This window comes from Ochotona curzoniae, unplaced genomic scaffold (genome assembly GCF_017591425.1).
Source record: "Ochotona curzoniae isolate NIBS_2020 unplaced genomic scaffold, NIBS_Ocur_1.0 contig_1, whole genome shotgun sequence".
Taxonomy (NCBI): Eukaryota; Metazoa; Chordata; class Mammalia; order Lagomorpha; family Ochotonidae; genus Ochotona; species Ochotona curzoniae.
In genome coordinates, this window is record NW_024464918.1 from 33183995 (window position 1) to 33202720 (window position 18726).

At 45.2% G+C, this 18726-nt stretch overlaps 1 protein-coding gene across 1 annotated transcript in view; it reads right to left on the bottom strand.

The window, feature by feature from the left end:
• Positions 1 to 18726, bottom strand: part of FBN2 (fibrillin 2) — a 186976-nt gene that overhangs the window by 38618 nt on the left and 129632 nt on the right. The window contains exons 27-41 of the mRNA XM_040976392.1: positions 18268 to 18393; positions 16936 to 17061; positions 16459 to 16581; positions 16179 to 16304; positions 15803 to 15928; positions 14094 to 14216; positions 11582 to 11704; positions 9632 to 9757; positions 4439 to 4561; positions 3858 to 3980; positions 3411 to 3572; positions 2715 to 2783; positions 2200 to 2325; positions 810 to 935; positions 112 to 264 (exon numbers count right to left, since the gene is read on the bottom strand). Coding sequence (XP_040832326.1) covers positions 112 to 264; positions 810 to 935; positions 2200 to 2325; positions 2715 to 2783; positions 3411 to 3572; positions 3858 to 3980; positions 4439 to 4561; positions 9632 to 9757; positions 11582 to 11704; positions 14094 to 14216; positions 15803 to 15928; positions 16179 to 16304; positions 16459 to 16581; positions 16936 to 17061; positions 18268 to 18393 — 1881 coding nt within the window. The remainder of the gene's footprint in view (positions 1 to 111; positions 265 to 809; positions 936 to 2199; positions 2326 to 2714; positions 2784 to 3410; positions 3573 to 3857; positions 3981 to 4438; positions 4562 to 9631; positions 9758 to 11581; positions 11705 to 14093; positions 14217 to 15802; positions 15929 to 16178; positions 16305 to 16458; positions 16582 to 16935; positions 17062 to 18267; positions 18394 to 18726) is intronic.

Sequence of the window (18726 nt, forward strand, 5' to 3'; positions counted from 1 at the left end):
TTTCCAGAAATGGCATTTCTGGTTATAGCACCCAGGGACTTGATGGCTTGGACAGGTCATCTATCCGTCCCCTGATCCAGTGTTTAGCAGAGATGTGGGCTGTGTGCTCACCTGTTCCTGGTGCTGGGCACGGTTCACATGGTTTGTTCCAGGCTTTGCCTACGTTGTACGTGCAGCAGCACATCCTCTTGGTCACATTAAATGGCAGCTCATTCTCACAGGTGGTTCCGTTGTAGCTGCGGTAGCAGAAGCTTTTCCTCATGTCTGCACAGAGAAAGGACATGAGCGAGCAGGTCCCTCTGGCAAGCAGGTAACAACACAGTGCACACTGTGAGTCCTCTTTCAATAAAACTCTCAAACACGGCTCAGGCACCTGCAACACGGGTCTGCAAGAAACTCAGAGCAGTGTGCCGCTCTCTGTAGGATGGGCACCTCTTTGCTTTTTAGATAAGAAATTGGTAATTTTATTTGGTGACAAGGTTAATGTATATTTGTTTCTCTACTCAAAAACATTAAAAAGCACTAAAATTTAAATAGTCTTACATATATAATCATGTTCACCTTATATTCATATGAATGGAAAACAGAATTTAATGATAAAGAACTGCGAAAGCTGATGAAGATTTATCTCAGGCTCATGTGTGCTAAGCATCTACAGCCAAGATGCAGAGCGCCAGTCACTTACAAAGAAGCACTTGATTGGTCAAGATCTACTTTCCAAACTTTCTGAACAGTCATTCTGAGGCCTAAGCACCTGGTGGGTGGACTCAGTGACTGTGAGCCAACTGACTGGCCAGACCTTCACCTACCCATGCAGTTGTGGCCTCCGTTGACCTGCATGTATTCCGGGGGGCAAATGCAGGTGTAGTTTCCCAGGGTGTTGTAGCAGGTCCCAGGACCACAGACCCCAGGATGGGCGAAGCACTCATCAATGTCTGCAGAGGGTGAGAAGAGACATTTACAACACATGTTTTTGAGTGACAATATTTGAACAGAGCCTAGAGACGATTCCCAATTAGAATTCAAAATAACTACATAGAGAATTTTTGACCTTCAAAGAAACCATACAAGAAGCTTCCCCAGTTGCCTTCACATGACATAAAGGGCATTCATTCTTCAAAAGGAAAAGAAATTCCAAATTAAAAGGTGCAAGTCATCAAAGGAAATAATTCTCACAGTAGCAAAATACTCTTTACACGCACCAAGGTTTTAACAATGGAAAGGCTAACTCTTTACAGAACTTCCTCCAAGCCTGCTCTTCCATTAAGTCACTTTCCCTAAACTTCAAATGGAATGAAACTGGGGAGAGAGAGAGCCCTTGTCTTGTGGCCTCCTGGGAGGTGCTGGAACCAGCACAGCTGTTGGACGGTCCAGGGTTAAATGATGTTTTCTCCAGATGCATGTATCTAACACGTCTCGAAGCCAGAGTTAGCATGGTCCCTGTTTGATGTTGGCTTCAGAAGCGCTCATTCATTCTCCCTAGTAAACCTGAAGACTGCTGCGTAGGACAAGTAAGACGCGGGCAGCGCTTGGTTGATGGCAGGGTCAAGTAGCAGTGAGGGCACTGAGGCTAAGAGAGGCATAGGCACAGCCTCTGTGCATGTTACAGTATCTCGAACATTGAAGTAACTACAAAATAATCCCAAGTGGCATTTAAGCTGACCTATAAAATATAAATTTTATCAGTATTTCCTCAGATGTTCTGATCTAGATGGAGTATCGTCATCCGAAATGCTTGGACCTGTGGTGTGTTGAGCTTTTGGGTTTTGGAATATTTGTGCACGCCCACGAAGCTCACTGGTATTTCATATGCAACTTACACACAGAGCACAGAGAGATTTTTACATACTACTAAAAATAATGTGGGGTACAAAACAAAGTTTCATAGCATTGTCACTCTCCTGTTGGCATGCCAAAAGTTTCAGATCTTGGAGCATCTCAGATTCCGGATTTGTGACTTGGGGAAAAAACCTGTGCTGTATGTTTTCACACTCCTCACTTACAACATGGCCAACTTCTTACTCTTAAAAACAATGTGAAATTAGCTGATTCGCCTTAAATCACCATACAAATGAGCAGCATGCAAAGGATGAGAAAACAGCTGTGAAGCAGCAATGGCTCCCCTGGGCCTAGACGGGAGTCCTCTCCCCAGGCCCGAGAGGCCCTCTTCCCTTAGCAGCCACAGCACCATGGCCTCACCTTCACAGATGCGGGTCTCCTCGCTGAGGTAGTAGCCTTGCGGACACTCACACTGGAAGCTTCCAAAAGTGTTGATACAGTTTCCTCCCTGGCACAGACCTGGTAGCTCCTGGCACTCGTCAATGTCTGCAGAAGGGAACAGGGTTCAGCCAATACCAGGGTCAAAGACAAGGTGTAACCTGAGAGTGTGCAAAGGTGCCACCCTGCAGGGCCCGCCCACCTCTGGGGTGGGGGGAGGCATCCACGTGGGAGCGTGTAGGTGGGAGGCTGCTGTTGGCCACAGATTTCCTGGCTCTTGTGGGGAACTCTGCAGGGCTGTAAGAGCAAGCTGCGAAAATGTTTGGGGGAAGATGGAGGAGAGCTTGCGGATGGTTGCGATGGCTCATGACTCCCTCGTTATGCAACCTGGCAGTTCACTGCTAACAAGGAGTCACTGCTCAACAACCCTGCAGGGCCTGCTCTGTGCCAACTGGCTTGTCTCTAAAATCAACTTGATGGGCTAGAGAGGAGCTTACCTTCCAAGATGATTGTGATGGGGTTTGGTCTGAAGCCTTCGCCTCCCGGACACAGGGTATAGTATTCAGCTACAAAAACAATGCAAAGTCAGAGCCTGGAACCTGGGGCCTGAGTAGCTGACACAATGACACACAGCATGCCTCTGTGGCTCCAGCTCACGGGCTTAAGGATCGTATTCACAGCTTTCTTCATGTCTTCTCCAATACAGATAAACTAACACAGAATACACTCTGCTTGAAAAAAAAGGTCATTCCTTCTTTACACACAGCAGAATGCCAAAAACATTTCGTTTTCAGCTGATAAAAATCACAACTTTTTTTGGCTAAGAAGGGTCTTGTTTCATGTCCATACTGAGGACATATGCTTCAATTTACGATACACTGTGGCTGACTCCAGGAATACAACACACCTAGAGGCCTGAACTAAACGGCCCAAAAGGAGTAAGGTAAAGTTCCATGACATCAGTGAGCACTGACATTCCTGCCATTCATACTGGATTACAGCTGAAACAAACTTTTTTTTTTTTTTAAAGAAGTGACAGGTAACAACAGGGAAGAGAGGACATCAAATTGCTTTGACTGTGACTCAGCACCAGCACTGCCATGGAAACCTAGTTTTCCCCATTCAATGGCATACATGACAACGCACCCCGTGCCAGTGTCTGCTTCCTCCCCTTGCGGCACCTCCATACTTACTGCTGTTGACAGGGGGGCACGTCTCGCAGGGGTTTCCCCAAGCCTTCCCGAGGGAGCAGCAGCAGGAGGAGCGACTGACGCCCACCCCGATCTCTGTGTTGCAGGACAGACTCCCGTCTCCTCGAGGACCAAACTTGAGGTAGCAGTTGCCCACGCGGTTATCTGCAGGGCAACAGATGAGCTTAACTTCCCCCTCGCCACAGCAGCGAGTCCCACCGCAGACAACGTGCACTCAGAGGACAGTCACATTCTGTACTCTGAGATGACAGGGTCAGTCTACCCCCAGCACTGAAACAGCCTGGGGCTTCAGACCTCCTCAGGACCACGCTGTAGAAGGGGCAGGCTTTCCAAGTTAATGGAAGCCAACACTCAAGGCAGTTCATTACCAACAGAGTCTGGGTATGCAGTTCTGCATAATCACATCTGTTTCACGCAGGGTTTGCTTACCAACACAGCCTACTCCAGTGGGGTTCAGCTGGAAGTCTGGTGGGCAGTTACACTCATAGCGACCAGGCGTGTTCACACAGAGGCCGTTGACACAGTTTATGGGGTCTGCACACTCATCAATGTCTACAAGGCATTAACAATGGAAGATCTTTACTATCCTAGCCATATTCGCTTTTCAAAAACTCTGGCACATTTTTGCAAGTCAGTAGATCAAAAATTATTAGGCAGAACTCAGCACCATGCCATAAAGATTCTAAAATCCTCTATGTACCTTAAAAAGACTCTTCAGCATCAAGCCAATTGGCATTTATATCAGTGACATTTAAAAATCCTGAACAGATGTTCATGGTAAAATGTTACAGATCTGGAGATCTTGTGTGAATACTTGCAGTTAGTTATACGTTAGAAAATGGGCCAATTCTATGTAAGAACAATGTGCCCAAATGTAATTTTTTCAGAAAAATGGATAATCTCATAATATATAGGTTGGCTAAATACATGGTTGAAACACTTTTATTCTTGGCAGAAACCTTTCATTGCAAATAAAGCACAGCTCAGGGGAACCCTTGGACTGACCATACCTGTACAGTTCCCTCCTGTTCTGTCCAATTCATAACCATCATCGCAGATACAGTGGAACATTCCAGGCAAGTTGTTGCAAGTTCCGAAGACACAGATGTTTTGGAAGGAACATTCATCAATATCTGAGGATGAAAAAAACCCACATTCTTTTGATGATGAAGACATTTAAACACTGATTTAATGCAAAACATGAACGAGTTCTTCACATAATTTATGTGCAGTAAGTTTGTCTTTGCCTAAGTAGGTAATGGAACTGGTAGGCAGCCACTACTCACCGGGGGGACTAAGACACATGAGAAATCCTGTTTTCTCAGTAATATGAGTATCTAGTACTTTAAAGAACGGAGTTGGCTTAAGCTAAAGAATGCCAAAAATACATATGAAACTGCCTAAGGAATAAGATCAGAAAAAAACAACAAAATTCAAAGGTTCTAACAAAACAGTGCAAATGGCAGATGTCTTAGAACTTTTAAAATTAAAAATACACAATTTTTAAATATTCAAGACATTAACATTATTTTTCAATTTTAACTTTTTATTCTATTTTCTATCATAAAGTCAGTTATAAATAGGGACTTACACCATATGCTAAGATGGTCTACTGCTCCTGTTTCCTTACGTATTTCATCAAATTATATATTCATTAAGTAATAAACTGAAATCAGAAATCTATTTTGAAATGTTTTCCTGAGGCCATAACTCCAGGTCAATGAATGTCAGCATGTCACTCTTCACTAATGTGGAAGTGAACACGCTTGCATGTATAAACAGAGGACTGGCATGTACACAAATTCCTTCATATTCTGAGAATTCAGACAAGGTATGTCATAGATTAAGCTAGAATAGACAAGTCGTCCCAATCCGTCACTTGAGACAGTTACATCTTCAGAGTATAGAAGGTCTCTGGTTATTCCTGACAGTTAAAATAACTGGGCTCAACTTCCGGAAGATTTACCGTAGAGGCTGAAAGTGTCAGTTCTGCTCATGTGTGCAAGTGTCATCATGTCAGGAATTTTAATAAGCAATGCTCTTTATATAAATGATCAAATATCCCCTAAGTTAAATTAAAACTGATTTATGTTCATCTGTAAGTAAAAACAGAGTATTATTAGCTCTCCGAGTATACATTTAAGTTACCTTTATTGGAAATATTTTTAATTTAGGTGATACTTGTGTAAAATAAGGCATTTAAAAGTAATATTCCTTTACTGTTAATACATACTCAAAATTTTCAACACAGAAAGTGCTGACAGCAAAACAGAAAAGATGGCAAACAATTTAGAAAATAAAATAGCAAAAACAAAAGAGCTATCACTGATGTGTATCATTTAGTATTTCTAACATTTATTTAGAGAGTAAAACTAAAAAATTTACACAGATTTCTCACTACTGTAAGTTTTTAAACACTTCACTAATGTTAAGAAACACAAAAAATAAAACTTTTTGGTTTTCTTTTTTTGCAAAAGCTTAGATGGATGATATTGAATGATTCCGTACAACATATCCAACTCACTTTAGTTATGTAATTTCCCCCATTTTAATGATTTATACAACTTTCAGTGTTTTCTATTAATTTATGTAAAGAGATCACTAGCAGTTCCATTTGTATTTCCCCATTTATTATTATTTTTTAGTTTATTTTGATTGGGCAGTTAGATATACAGAGAGGAGGAGAGACAGAGAGGAAGATCTTTCATCTGCTGATTCACTCCCCAAGTGGCTGCAATGGCCGGAGCTGAGCCAATCTGAAGCCACCAGTCCAGAGCTTCTTCCAGGTCTCCCATGTGGGTGCAGGGTCTCAAGGGCTTGGGCCGTCCTCGACTGCTTTCCCAGGCCACAAGCAGGGAGCTGGATGGGAAGTGGAGCTGCCGGGATTAGAACCGGCGCCTGTATGGGATCCCAGTGCTATCGCGCTGGGCCTAGAAATTGCCCACTGGCTCTGCTTCATTTCAGACTTCCTCCTCGCCAGGAAAAGAGGGATTTTTTTCTCTGCCATCATTTTAAAAACATATTTTACATACACAAGGTGAATAAATTCCACATATGTCATCCTTTATGACTACTGTTCCCAGAAGCAGCAGGGCTGGTGGCTGACATTGTGGGCTTTTTTTTTAAAATTATATTTTTGACACTCTTTACATAGTTAATTAGGGTAAAAAAGTTTTAAGGGCTTTAGGAAAATGGGTAAGACTATTATTTCTATATTGCTACCTTCATATATCTGAGGTAAAGGGGGATATTAAGGGAGAAGCCCCACCCAGTCTCCCATCCACCTCAGGTCCCACATGTGGGGCATGCTCCGAGGGTCTTGCTCAAGTGGTTTTGATAGTTCAACAGTTATGAATTGCTGCCAATCTCACCACTCCAAGCACGATGAGGTCGTTCAAGAATCCACTGATTGACATGGAGTATCCGTTTCCCCAGTTTTTCACTGCCCACACATGGCTGAGGTGGTTGATTGACTTGTTCTGTCCTTTGTCTTTTCATGGTTAGGGTTCTGAGTCTGGCAGTTCGACTGAGGGGATCCCCTAAGAAACTTCGTCTGAGGTGTTTCCAGACCAGATTCTTATATGTACTAGCAAGTACAGGGCCCAGCACAGTCCATCGCCCCATCAGCTGGTGGTTGCAATTGCTGGGTTGGTTCTGTTTTCAGCCCTGTCTTCCACTGGAACCAATGGATTTCAGTCCAGCGACACTGTGGTCTTTTCTTGCACATTTGGTTCTTCCATTTCAGGATAATATTTGCTTTATACTTTGCTAGAGTGCTCTAATGTTTCTTACAAAGTAGCTCTTTTGAAAGGGAGACACAAGCTTGTGGTCTTGCCTCTTTTGCTTGTTTATTTGTTCACTGTGGTTTCCTAGGACCTTCATTTCCATATCAGTGATTTTATTTTCATTTGCTATCTCTTGTGCTCTGTGATGTTCCCCTGAATTTGCCGTGTTGGTCCCTGTTTCTTGGTTCCTTAAACTTTCCCATCTCCCCTTCTGCCCTTTCCTACACTGCTCTGCCATAGTCCCTTCAAAGCTGCTCAAGTCTGTTTTGGTTAAGCTTCTCCATGGCACCACCGACAGCTGGGAAATCCTCCTCCACCCTGGACTGCCTCCTCTCCTGGTTCACAGCTGTTCTTTTCCCTGGTTTCCCCAGCATGCCTGCAAGGTTGCTTTCCCTGGCAGTTAGCCTGTTTCTAGACCGTGGGGGTCCACTCTCAAGAGCTGCTGCTGAGTGTGAGGCCGTCCAGCTGGAGGCTCCTGACAGCCCTCTGTAGTGCAGTACCACTTGGAAGGCTATGCTAGGGCTCTGGGCTTCCTTAACAAGGCTATCGGGAGAGGTCTGCTGGACTCCGATCCCACTGTTGGTGAGCCTGGCTTGTGTGCTACACAGACAATGGGCGAGTGGTCTGTAGGCAGGCTCACTTCATCTATGGAGATTCTTCTAGGTTCTGTAATCTGCTATTTTGGCGGAAATCGCCAGGACACATCAACTCCAGGAATGCTTTGGACATGAGAATCTGAGAATTTGGAGTAATAGATACTGAGTGGAAAATTCTGACCACAAGGCCCAGCTCAGAGGGGCATGAATTTATACTAATGTGGGAAGGCAGGAGAGACTACCTGAAAGAAAGCAAAAGTTGAAGAGAAATGCTAAACAGGAATCACCCAGCTCTCTCCTGGGGGTGGCTCTGGGGAAAACCTGCATGTCACAGCTGAAGGGCTGTCATGCAGGGCATGCTTCTAGCTCCTGTGGGCCAAAGTGCCAATAGCTGTTGATTTCTTCCTCGTCCAGCTGACGCATGGAATCCCCTTTCCACGCTGACGCCCACTTTCTACTGACCAGCTTCTGGAATCCAGCCAGAACAGAAAAGTCCACATGATGTGTTACACGGCTGGACTGTACAGAAGGGACGAGCTGGCTTCATCTAGCAGGTCAACAGAGGAGTGGACGCAGACAGTTCCCTGAATCTTCCCCCAAGGCTTCTATGACCCCCGTTCCCATTCTCTCCAAACTGGTGGATACCTGCCAATGGCTTCAGAATCTCTCAGCCTGTGCTTCTCCAGCATTCCCCTGGCTAGTGGGGCTGTTAGGGGGGTATTCTGAGCCCACTCGGATTCTAGGATGAGTGTGTATTTGTGCTGGGATTCACTAGTGCAGGGAGAAAGTCTAACATGTTTCATGCTTTCATTTTATCATTTTTGGCCGTAAGTTTACCCACGTTGATTTTGTTTTTCTCCTGTGAATCACAGATTTTGGTGAGGCCTTATGGCTGGTGTGAATTATTTTTAATTGTGTTCCTTTCTTCCATTTATATTTTTATGTACTCCCTATAACACAATGATAGTCCAAGTCATACTTAATGTGATTTTGATCTCTAATTTAAAAAATGCTGGAGCATGTAGTGTGATGCAATGAGTTAAGACACTGCTCGGCATGCCAGTATCTCATTCAGGAGTGCTGGTTTGAGTCCTAGTTGGGCTTCCTGCTAACATGCCTGGGAAGGCAGTAGATGCTGGCTCAAATACTTGGATTCACAGCACCCATGTGGGACACTAGGCTGGAGGAGACCAGGATGCCTTGTGGCTTTGGCCTGGCCCTGCTCCAGCTGTTCCGGTTATTTGAGAGGTCAACCAGGTTTTAGATCTCTTTCGTCTCTCTGTGCTTCTGATTTCCAGTAAGAGAAAACGATCAAATTCTTAGAATGGCACAGTAGGCCTAAAGATCCCATGTGGAGAAGGAGGATGAGGTTATAACTTAGAGGGGGTTGTTTGTGTCAAGCACCAGTGAAGTTCTCGATGACTCCCTAAGGAGGACTCTGCTCCGACACAAAGCTGATTCAAACATCAAGGCGAATGCCACAAGTTAGCGTTGTTAACAGCAGGGTCTGGGCTAGGTGACAGATCACACTTTAAGCACTAGATAGTTCACTAGATAGTTCTGTCATTCATTTAGTCACAGAAAAAGGTAGGGGTGCGGAAAGAAAGAATGAGGCAAACTTTCAACCACTGGCTCTCGGCCAGGAAAACCTCATACGAGATGAAAGCCACCCTCATCATTATTCATTCTGCAAGTATCTGCACTTAAACAAACGACTTTCCTATGTGCAGCACGAGCTATGGAGCCAGGACCAGGCCTTTTTGTGCTTTCATTTGCTGTAGCCGATCCAACCTGAGAAAGTGCTGGAATCCTGGGGACCCACCTTGGCAGGACCTGCTATCCGTGGCTGGTGTGAAGCCCATCTCACACTCGCAGCGATATGCACCCGGCACGTTGAGGCACTGTCCATTCTCACAGAGATTGATGTTTTCTGCACACTCATCGACATCTGTAGGAGAAGTGAATTACATTTCCATTATGATCCAAATGTCATGGCACTTTTTCCATGCTCCATAACTCAGCCGGTTTTCCCGGCTTCACTTTGTGCTGATTAACATCAAGCAGCAATTAATCACACTCACCTCAAGTAGGATATAAGAACCTGATGGTAGTTAGTTCATCCATACTGCTACATCCAACAGCAACAGGCCTAGTAAGAGACATGCAGGTGTCTCTCACATGTGCCTTTGCTCTCTGCACCTTCATCTGATGTCCCAGGGCTATGCCAAGATCATTAAACATGAACAAGAACCCTGGAGTGAACTCTAATGCCTGCTCCTCTGAAAACACTGTCACATTGGAATGATTAACTCAATTCTTTCATGAGTCCAAATATTTTCAAACAAATCAGGAACAACAGGGAAATGGACAAAGTTTCTTTCATGTCGTTACAATCTGACACAAGTGCTCCTATCTTAATTGTGCAAACAGGTATAACTAATAGAATGTAAGACACTTGGATTCCAGGATGTAGAAAGAAGGAAAGGGGGGATACATTAGCTTTTACTGAGTTCAGAGCCCCTGGGGCGCCCTACCCAACAGGCATTTTCTCACTGAGTTTACCAATCCTAGGAACGTTTAGAAGTGGAGCTGTGAGATGCACACTGAGCTAATATGCTGGCTGAGTCAGGGACTGCACGTGGATGTTTATGACACCAAAAAGCACAGAAATGCGGGGAAAGGCACAATATCCAAGGCTTAAAAGCAGCACAGCTTGCAAGGTCAACAAACATGTTTTCTAAAAGAGGCATTTGAAAATGAAAAGTTATAATTTTGATGTCATTTACCAGACTCCATCTATTAATAATTGGCTTCGAGTCTGTGCTGAAATGTAGCTGCAACACAGCTATCCTACTGAGTGGAACGCACTGTGCTCTGTGCTCACCAGGAGCTGCCAGCCACACACCAGTGCACTCTGGAATGTTGGTGGAGGGTGGGTCACACCTCTGGGGACTCACGCATGTGCTATCAGAGGGTCTAGTCCTGGCTCCCCTCCTGCCTCGAGCCTTCTGCTAAGGCAACAGTGTTGCAGGCAGCAGCTGCTCTGCTCGGGTAGCTGGGTCCATGCTACCTGTCAAAACCTGGCCTGAGCTCCTGCTGCCTGGTTTTGGGCTGGCACATCACAGCTTTGAGGGATGAACTTGCAGATGGGAGACCTCCATCTGCATGTCTCTGAAACAGATAAGATAAATTAAAAAGTAAATAAATAATTAAGCTACCCAAGTCTACAGGGGGAAGTCTTGAAGCTAAATTTTTTGAACTCTAAATATTTTTTATCTCCTTTAATTCTCTCAATACCATGTGATATACTGAGCACAGTGATTAATTTTGCCACAGATCCTATCTTACATGGTTTATATAGCTGAGTAACTTAGGTGGCCAAAAAGGAAAAAAAAAAAAAAAGAAAAGAAAAAAAGAAACTGCATTACTACTATCTCCATCTTAAAATGGGAACAATAAGGCCAGACAGGTTAAATGATTGACTTAAACTTCCACTGGCAACAGGTAGTATAGGCAAGATGGAATCCAGTTGTAGACAATGCCTTTGATGAGCAGCATATGATGGTAAAAGTGTCATTATCTCAAGATTTCCACCAACATTTTCGGAAACACTGCTGGTTTTTGTGTGTAGCATAAGAATCCAACACTTCTTCCACAATGAGTCAAGTATAAGAATGGGTACAGTTCACCTTCCTTTAACTTTCCTCAACGGAAAGCAAATGAAGGGTGGTGTGGCAAACGCATCAGAGCACACTTCTGGACTGTCTCTCACCTGAGCAGGTGAAGCCGTCCCCGGTGAAACCTTCAGAGCAGGCGCAGCGGTACGAGCCGGGGGTGTTCACGCACTGGGCGTTTATGCTACACTGGTGGGTACCGTTGGAGCATTCATCCAGATCTGGAATGCCGAGAGAGCAGAGCAACAAGATTCACAAATGAAAATGGGACATTCACACACCCAGAATTATGTCTCCACTTGTTTTCTTTTAAATTGGAGAAATGGAATGCACTTCTGTTTGCCTGCTGGGCCACAACCCAAATCCTCATAGAGCTCAAAACCATCACCCACATGTCCCTGTCACAAAGGGGGGCCCAAGTGATGAATTCAAACTTCCTGTGACACATCTCATTGACCAGAATTTTAATGGTGGAAAGAAAACTGGGACTTCATTTGGATGTCCAGTGAGGGTGGAAGTGACCAATCACCACTCAAAAAGGGATCAATTCTGAAGACATGACAATTTCAGAGCAGAGGGAATCAGAATAGAGTTTCCAAGTTTACTTCACAGATAAAGGAATCATAACAGGACTCTTGACCACATGGAGTCCCCCAGTCCAGCAGAACAGACAGCTGCTACACACAGGGAAATGTTACACACTGCTGTAGGTGACTCAAAATTAGAGGACACAATGAGAGTCTGAGCCAGGCATCAACTACAGACGGTAGCAACCAGGAGGCCTCTTGTGGGTGGCTAATTCCAACCTGAAGGGATGAGGAGGAATTAGGCTACGGAACACAGCAGGAAAGGACGCTCCTTGCAGAGGACTGACACATGGGAAGACAAGAATGTGGCATGATCAAGGAAATGGCTGGAGGTCAGAGTGGCCAAGTGCAGGACAGGAGACAGAAGGAGGTGGAGGATGGAAACCCAGATTGCCTACTGGAGGATTGCAGAAGCCACGCAAGGGAGCTAGGTCTTCCTCTCAAACCAGTGAGCTAAAATGATCATGGAGAAGAATCGACCCATGGGTTGATGTTTTTCTCCTGTTGCTGTGTGAAAAACAGACTACAGAAGAGAATGAGCCAACACATGAGGGGTTCTCTCTGTGTCAGCACAGAGGGGAAGATACAGTGAGTGAGTGTGTGGGAATAGGCAGGGCAGTAAAGACAGGGCATATGAGGATGGGAACTGGGCCCACAGGTGCCTGGACAGTTGAACCTCTTGCACTGGAGCCAGGCCCCCTCATGAGAGATAGCCAGTGCCTGATGGGAAACACAAAAGGGCGGGGGGAGGCTGAAAGAGGCAAATCTAGACTAGAAAAATCCAAATGAGGTCATGGTTGTAAAGTCGCATGATGAATGCCAGACACGTAGCTTGAGAACTTCACGAGGCCATCAGAGGACGTCACAGCAAAGCTGCTGGGAAACCAGGAAAGCTGAGGTTCTACGGTCAGCTCAACAACATTTGAAGAGAATAAAATATCTGAAAGGACAGGAAGGTCTATTCCACTTAACTTCTCTCATGATTATTCTTTTAGTCCTTGCTGTGGGCCTCTACAAGGCTTTAATGAGGAACCATCACAGGCAAGTCAGCAAAGCTTCTTCTATTTTAAATGGTCCTGGGTAATTCCGACCAGGTGGAGAAACGCTCTATTGTTAACGATGCAGAACACTGAGCACATTACACAGCACTGTGAATGACATCAAGGGTATAAGCCAGTCCCCAGCCTCACGGCTATAAAAGACTTATTATTAGACTCTGGCTCAAGAGTTATAAAACCTGGGGAAGCTGCCTTCCAGCTCTCCGTTCTCCAAATCAGAACTCTTGGAATCCAACACAATCTTTCAATTTGCCCGTAAGAAGAATCCCATGTTCCAGTAAAAGGCTGGTACTGACCACTTTCTACAGACTTAGACCATCTACAAAACCCCTTTTCATTTCCTCTACACATTTCACTGGGTCTTAAATCTTACTCATTACTTACTCTATGAAAAAGACTGGAAAAATACAGCTGCTTGGATCACTGGCTGCACATCAAATAATTTTTACTGAACAACACATTAGAAGGCAGATGCCAAGGCATACTGTTGTAATTTGATCATTTATATTAATACGAAGGAAACTCTTAGGCAGGAATTCTCTTGCAACTAAAGATAGACTTTGATTTACAAGGAATAAGTAACAAGGACGAGCATGCCCCTGCTCTACTGGGGCCAGCAGCCATGTGAAGAAGTTCCTCTAAGAATTTCATGCCTGCGGTCTGCCCTGGCATTGTGGCGCCCATTGCTTGCCAATGCCAGCAACCTGTATTAGAGTGCTGGTTTGAGTCCCAGCTGCTCTTCTTCCCAAGCAGCTCCTTGCTCAGGCTCCTGGGAAGGCAGCAGAGGATGGCTCAAGTGCTAGGCCCAGTGTTACCTATGTGGGTGATCCAGATGGAGCCCGAGGTGCCTGACTTAGGCCTGACACAGCCTGGGCCTGCTGTGGCCATCTTCGGAGGGAGCCAGTGGACAGAACATCTCTTTCTATCTCTCCCTCTCTCTCTGATACGGGTGTATGCAAACTCACCGATACACTTGATGCCGTTTCCAATCCAGCCTTCTCGGCAGCTGCATTTGAAGCTTCCCGGGACATTCAGACAAGAGGCATGCATGTCGCAGTTGTGGGCGCCAATTTCACATTCGTCCACATCTAGGAAATCATAGTTCATATGGAAAAGATAAAACACAGCCAATTAGCTACCGCCATGTGTAATTCCACATAGGTAAGACACAGATGAAAATTTAGAACTGGCCAGAGAAAGCACTAGTAACGTTTTATTTTTAATTTTGGGAGAAATTCAGCAAGACCTGGAAGTTCATGATCCACAAGAAATCGGTGCTTCCCTGAAGAAACGGACAGCCACTCCCCGGGAGGTGTGCCACCTAGCAGCTGTTACCCTTCCAGTGGGTACAAAACATCCTTGCCTACACAAGCCCAGACCAAACTCAAAGCAGAAGAGCTCAGATTACAGATGCCAAGAGAAATCTTGCCTCCAAGAGACTTCCTCTTCATGTCTACTGCACGTTTATGAATACTAAAAACAAGTTTGACTTTTTAAAACAGCGTTTTCTCTTGGTAACACGACACAATCACATGTCATTTTTGAAAGCAATGTACCGTTCTACATCATTCTTGAAAAGTGCCATTTGCGTGTTGGTTTTTGTTACTTCTATTGTTTTGAGAGTATAGAAAAACATTCCCTAGGAATGTTATCTGGGAAATGAGCAGATGCTTTCCGCCAGGTGTGTGAATGTGCATGTCTTTCGCACATGCCTGCACACTCATACTGTGTCAGGTGTCACACAGTGACACCGGTCAGTGACGAACCTCAAACATGGCAGTGGGACGATCAGGTTCCACTACCAGACACTGTGGTGGTCTGTTTCTGTCAGCACACACTACTAGAGTCACACACAAGAAAATCACCCAATGACACATTTCTCAGAATGCTTCCTTGTCTTTGATACATGGCTATATATATGAATATACAAGTGCATGTGTGTTTGTGTATTATAAACCATGTAGATTTAGTTCCCCAAAGCCTTATAGCATATAAAGAACGATGTGTTTTCACCCAACTCACTAATTACTATTATAGCTGTTGGAATCACATATGCAGAAATGCTTCTAGCTTCACATCAGCCCTGTTAGTGCCCAACTTGCCAAACACACCTTCTTTTGCATCTTGATTTTCTTATAAGGGCCAACCTAGAGGCTGGGTTGCAGTCTAAGCCACCCACTACCTGCCCTGTGAGGCATCCCATATACTAGCCTTACACTTGAGCTTGAGCATGGAGGAACACCTGGCCCAACACCTAGACCTTGGCATGTTGTGGCCCCAGCCACCTGCCCAGTACAGCAAAAGGAACAAGGCAGGAATGGTGGGGTGAGCAATGAAACAGTAAACAAAACAAAACCAAAAAAAAAAAAAAACCTTAGGAGAATCTAGGCAGAGAAAAGAGAAGCCAAAAACAAATGGAGCAAAGAAAGGGGAATGACTAGGGAAGGAAGCAGAAGCATCAGGAACTTGAAGCTGCAGCAAGAGCGGGCTCCTTTCTGGGCCTTTCCTGCTCTCTGTGGGGCCTCCCTTAAGGCAGCAGCTGCAGGATGACAGCAGGGACACGTGAGAACCGTGGGAGGCAGAGGCCACGCTCACCCTTCCCCTCTCGTCAGCCCTGTGTTGGTGTCTGGAACTGAAGGAGCCACGGCACGGAGCATCCAGGCCTGACACCTACCTGTGCAGCCCGTAGTCCCTTTCTTCACCGAGTAACCCAGCTGGCAGTGGCAAATGAAGGACCCTTTGGTGTTCTCACACTCCCCGAACATGCAGATGTTTGAGTTTAAGTCACACTCATTCACATCTAGAAAAACGCACATAACATCCCAGTTACCATGCATCAGAGCTAATTTAGAAGCTGTCTTCTAGAGTGAATAGCATAATGCTGAAACAGAAAAATTTAGAAGAGAATCTGCTTGCCAATGTGTAGCTGAGTAGATAAATATGCTATTTGTCTTTCAATTTTTTAAAAATAATAATTATTTCTAGTGCAAATGCCTGCATTTCTCTGCACGTCTCTGCGTGCAACACTGAGGTTTGCTCATGGCACATACCGATGCATGTTTTCATGTCCATGGAAGCCATGAAGCCGTCGTAGCACAGGCAGCGGTACTCTCCAGGGATGTTGGTACACTGACCCCCGTCACAGATGTCAGCATTGTTCTCACACTCATCAATATCTGACGACACAAAGTGAACAGTGATGATAGCAAGAACGTGACTCATCAACCTCTAGCTCCTCCCCCTGGTCCATGTTCACCATGTGCTACACGGAACATCATTTCCAGGACAAGGCAAATCTGGTGTCTGAAGAATGTGTTCCCCTTTCTGTACCTGCACACGACCTCCCGTCTGGCATCAGAGCATAGCCTTCGCTGCAGCTGCATTCATAGCTTCCTTCCGAATTTGTGCACCGTGTGTCACAGCCCCCGTTCATTATCATGCATTCGTCAATATCTGTGGAAGAGAGGGCCACCACATGACAGGTGGATTCGGTTTCCTTAACAAACATGGAGGGCAAGGTTCCCTCCTCTCAAACAGATGATGTCTCTGCTGACTTGGCATCCTGCCATTGCTTGCTTTCCTTGGGGACATTACTCCATTGGACATTTCCTCCAGTAATTCTAGGTACAAGAACCCAGGTATGGCAACTATGATATTGAGAGCATTTTCTGTAATAGGATCAACATACCCCTTCTGCTCCAATTCTTAGACTCGCTTTTGGGACAAAGGCTTCCTGGTCTACTCAATGCCCAAAGTTCTGTCAGTGACCTGAGACACGTGAGTGTCCGTCCAGCCGGGCTCTCTCACCTGTACAGCCCTGGCGGTCGGGTGTGGCTTGGTATCCAGGATTGCAGGAGCACTGGTAGGTTCCGATCATGTTCACACACTTTCCGTTTCTGCAGAGATTGTCACTCAGGGAGCATTCGTTCACATCTATGACAGATTCACAGATTTCAGGTCTTGGGATCCAACAGCCAAATCACTGACCCCATCAGGAGTGCGCTGACTGAGGCAAGGAGGTATCTCCTGGGGGTATCTCTTCTATCCTATCCAGAACTTTGGAGAAACTGCCTGCAGAGTCAGCTACATCATCGTATGTGCAGCTGCATGGGTCACCAAGCACTGAAATGCGTGTAACCAAGGGAATTTGATACATTGCTCAATTTCAATCACATTTACACAACCACACACAGCTAGCAACAACACATTACACAGATTCGGCACATGTCTAGAGCAGAGCTCACTACTACATAATGTATGAAATTACATTAGCATGTGCATCTGAGCTGCACCGGGCGACCAAGCATAGCCTACCTAGGTTGAGGTAAACAAGTTGTACCCCACAAGACAGACAGGACACTGGGGCCCTTTACTTGCTTTGTCATTTTAATCGGCATGATTGAAAAGTGTAAACAATGTGCACGTTGAGACTCTGCGTTGGTATGAGGTGGCAGTTCCTCATCCCTGGGCACTGGGACGTAGGGAAAGTCATGAGTGGTTTTCCCCTTTGTCTCTCCCCTTACCCCAGGAACAACAAGAAGAAATAGCAAATCTGGAAGCAATAAGTTCACCCAATTTTCCCTAAACCTTGATCCTTCCCACTCTGATCAGCCATGTAATCATTACTTAAAATAATAATAAATTAGAATAAACAATAATAATAAATAAAGTGTAAACAAATGGATGCTCCCTCTACAAGGAATGACTAGGTGGAGCAATGCATGTGTTGATCAGGTTGACTTCCATCGTTTGCTGGGGACCATCATCCAAGGTCCCCAGCTCCACTACGTTGTGTGTTTTCATTGTTTGTGCCCATGTGCCTGAACAAGTCTACCTGCCTATTAAAAACAAACTAACCTTTGCATGATGGGCAAGCACCTTAAAAGACTCACATAAACTGATACTAATAGTACAGTCCTCAAGGAATAACTACACAATGGCGGTGTGGCCCAGTTCCTCTTACAAGTCATCTGACAGGCATAATACAAGATAGAGAGACAAGGTCCACAGAATGAGCTACACCAAGAAATCCATTCCACATTCTCTGAGTTTCCAAGGTATTTGGTAAGTGGGACTTCATGTACCCACCAGTTTTACCAACGGAGCTTGGAGGGACTGTGTGCAAAGGGGCCAACTCACCCACACAGTCCTCCCGTGATGGTGACAGCTCGTGTCCCAGTGGGCAGTCACACTGGAAGCTGCCCTCAGTGTTCACACAGGTGCCACCCCTACAAAGGAGAGGGTTACGTTCACATTCGTCAATGTCTGAAAGGTAAAAACGTGAGATCCATTATTCACGCAAACAGTATGGGAGAAAGAACATTATCCAAGGCACGGGTGGGACTCAAGGGCAAGTGTTACGTTGATGGGGAGTTGGGGTCATGACTGCCTCACCTGCCAAGAGTCTGCTTCTGCAGGCAGTAAACTATCATGTAATCTGCCGGCATGAAACAAACAAGCTCACCAAGCTAAGAATAACCAATGTTATCTTTACGTCACCCTGCGTCAAAGGCTAAAGCATACTGCTACTGTCAGTTATAGCTCAAATCACAAGGAAGTAACTGACATTCTACTATATTCTACGAGCTAAGTCCTCAG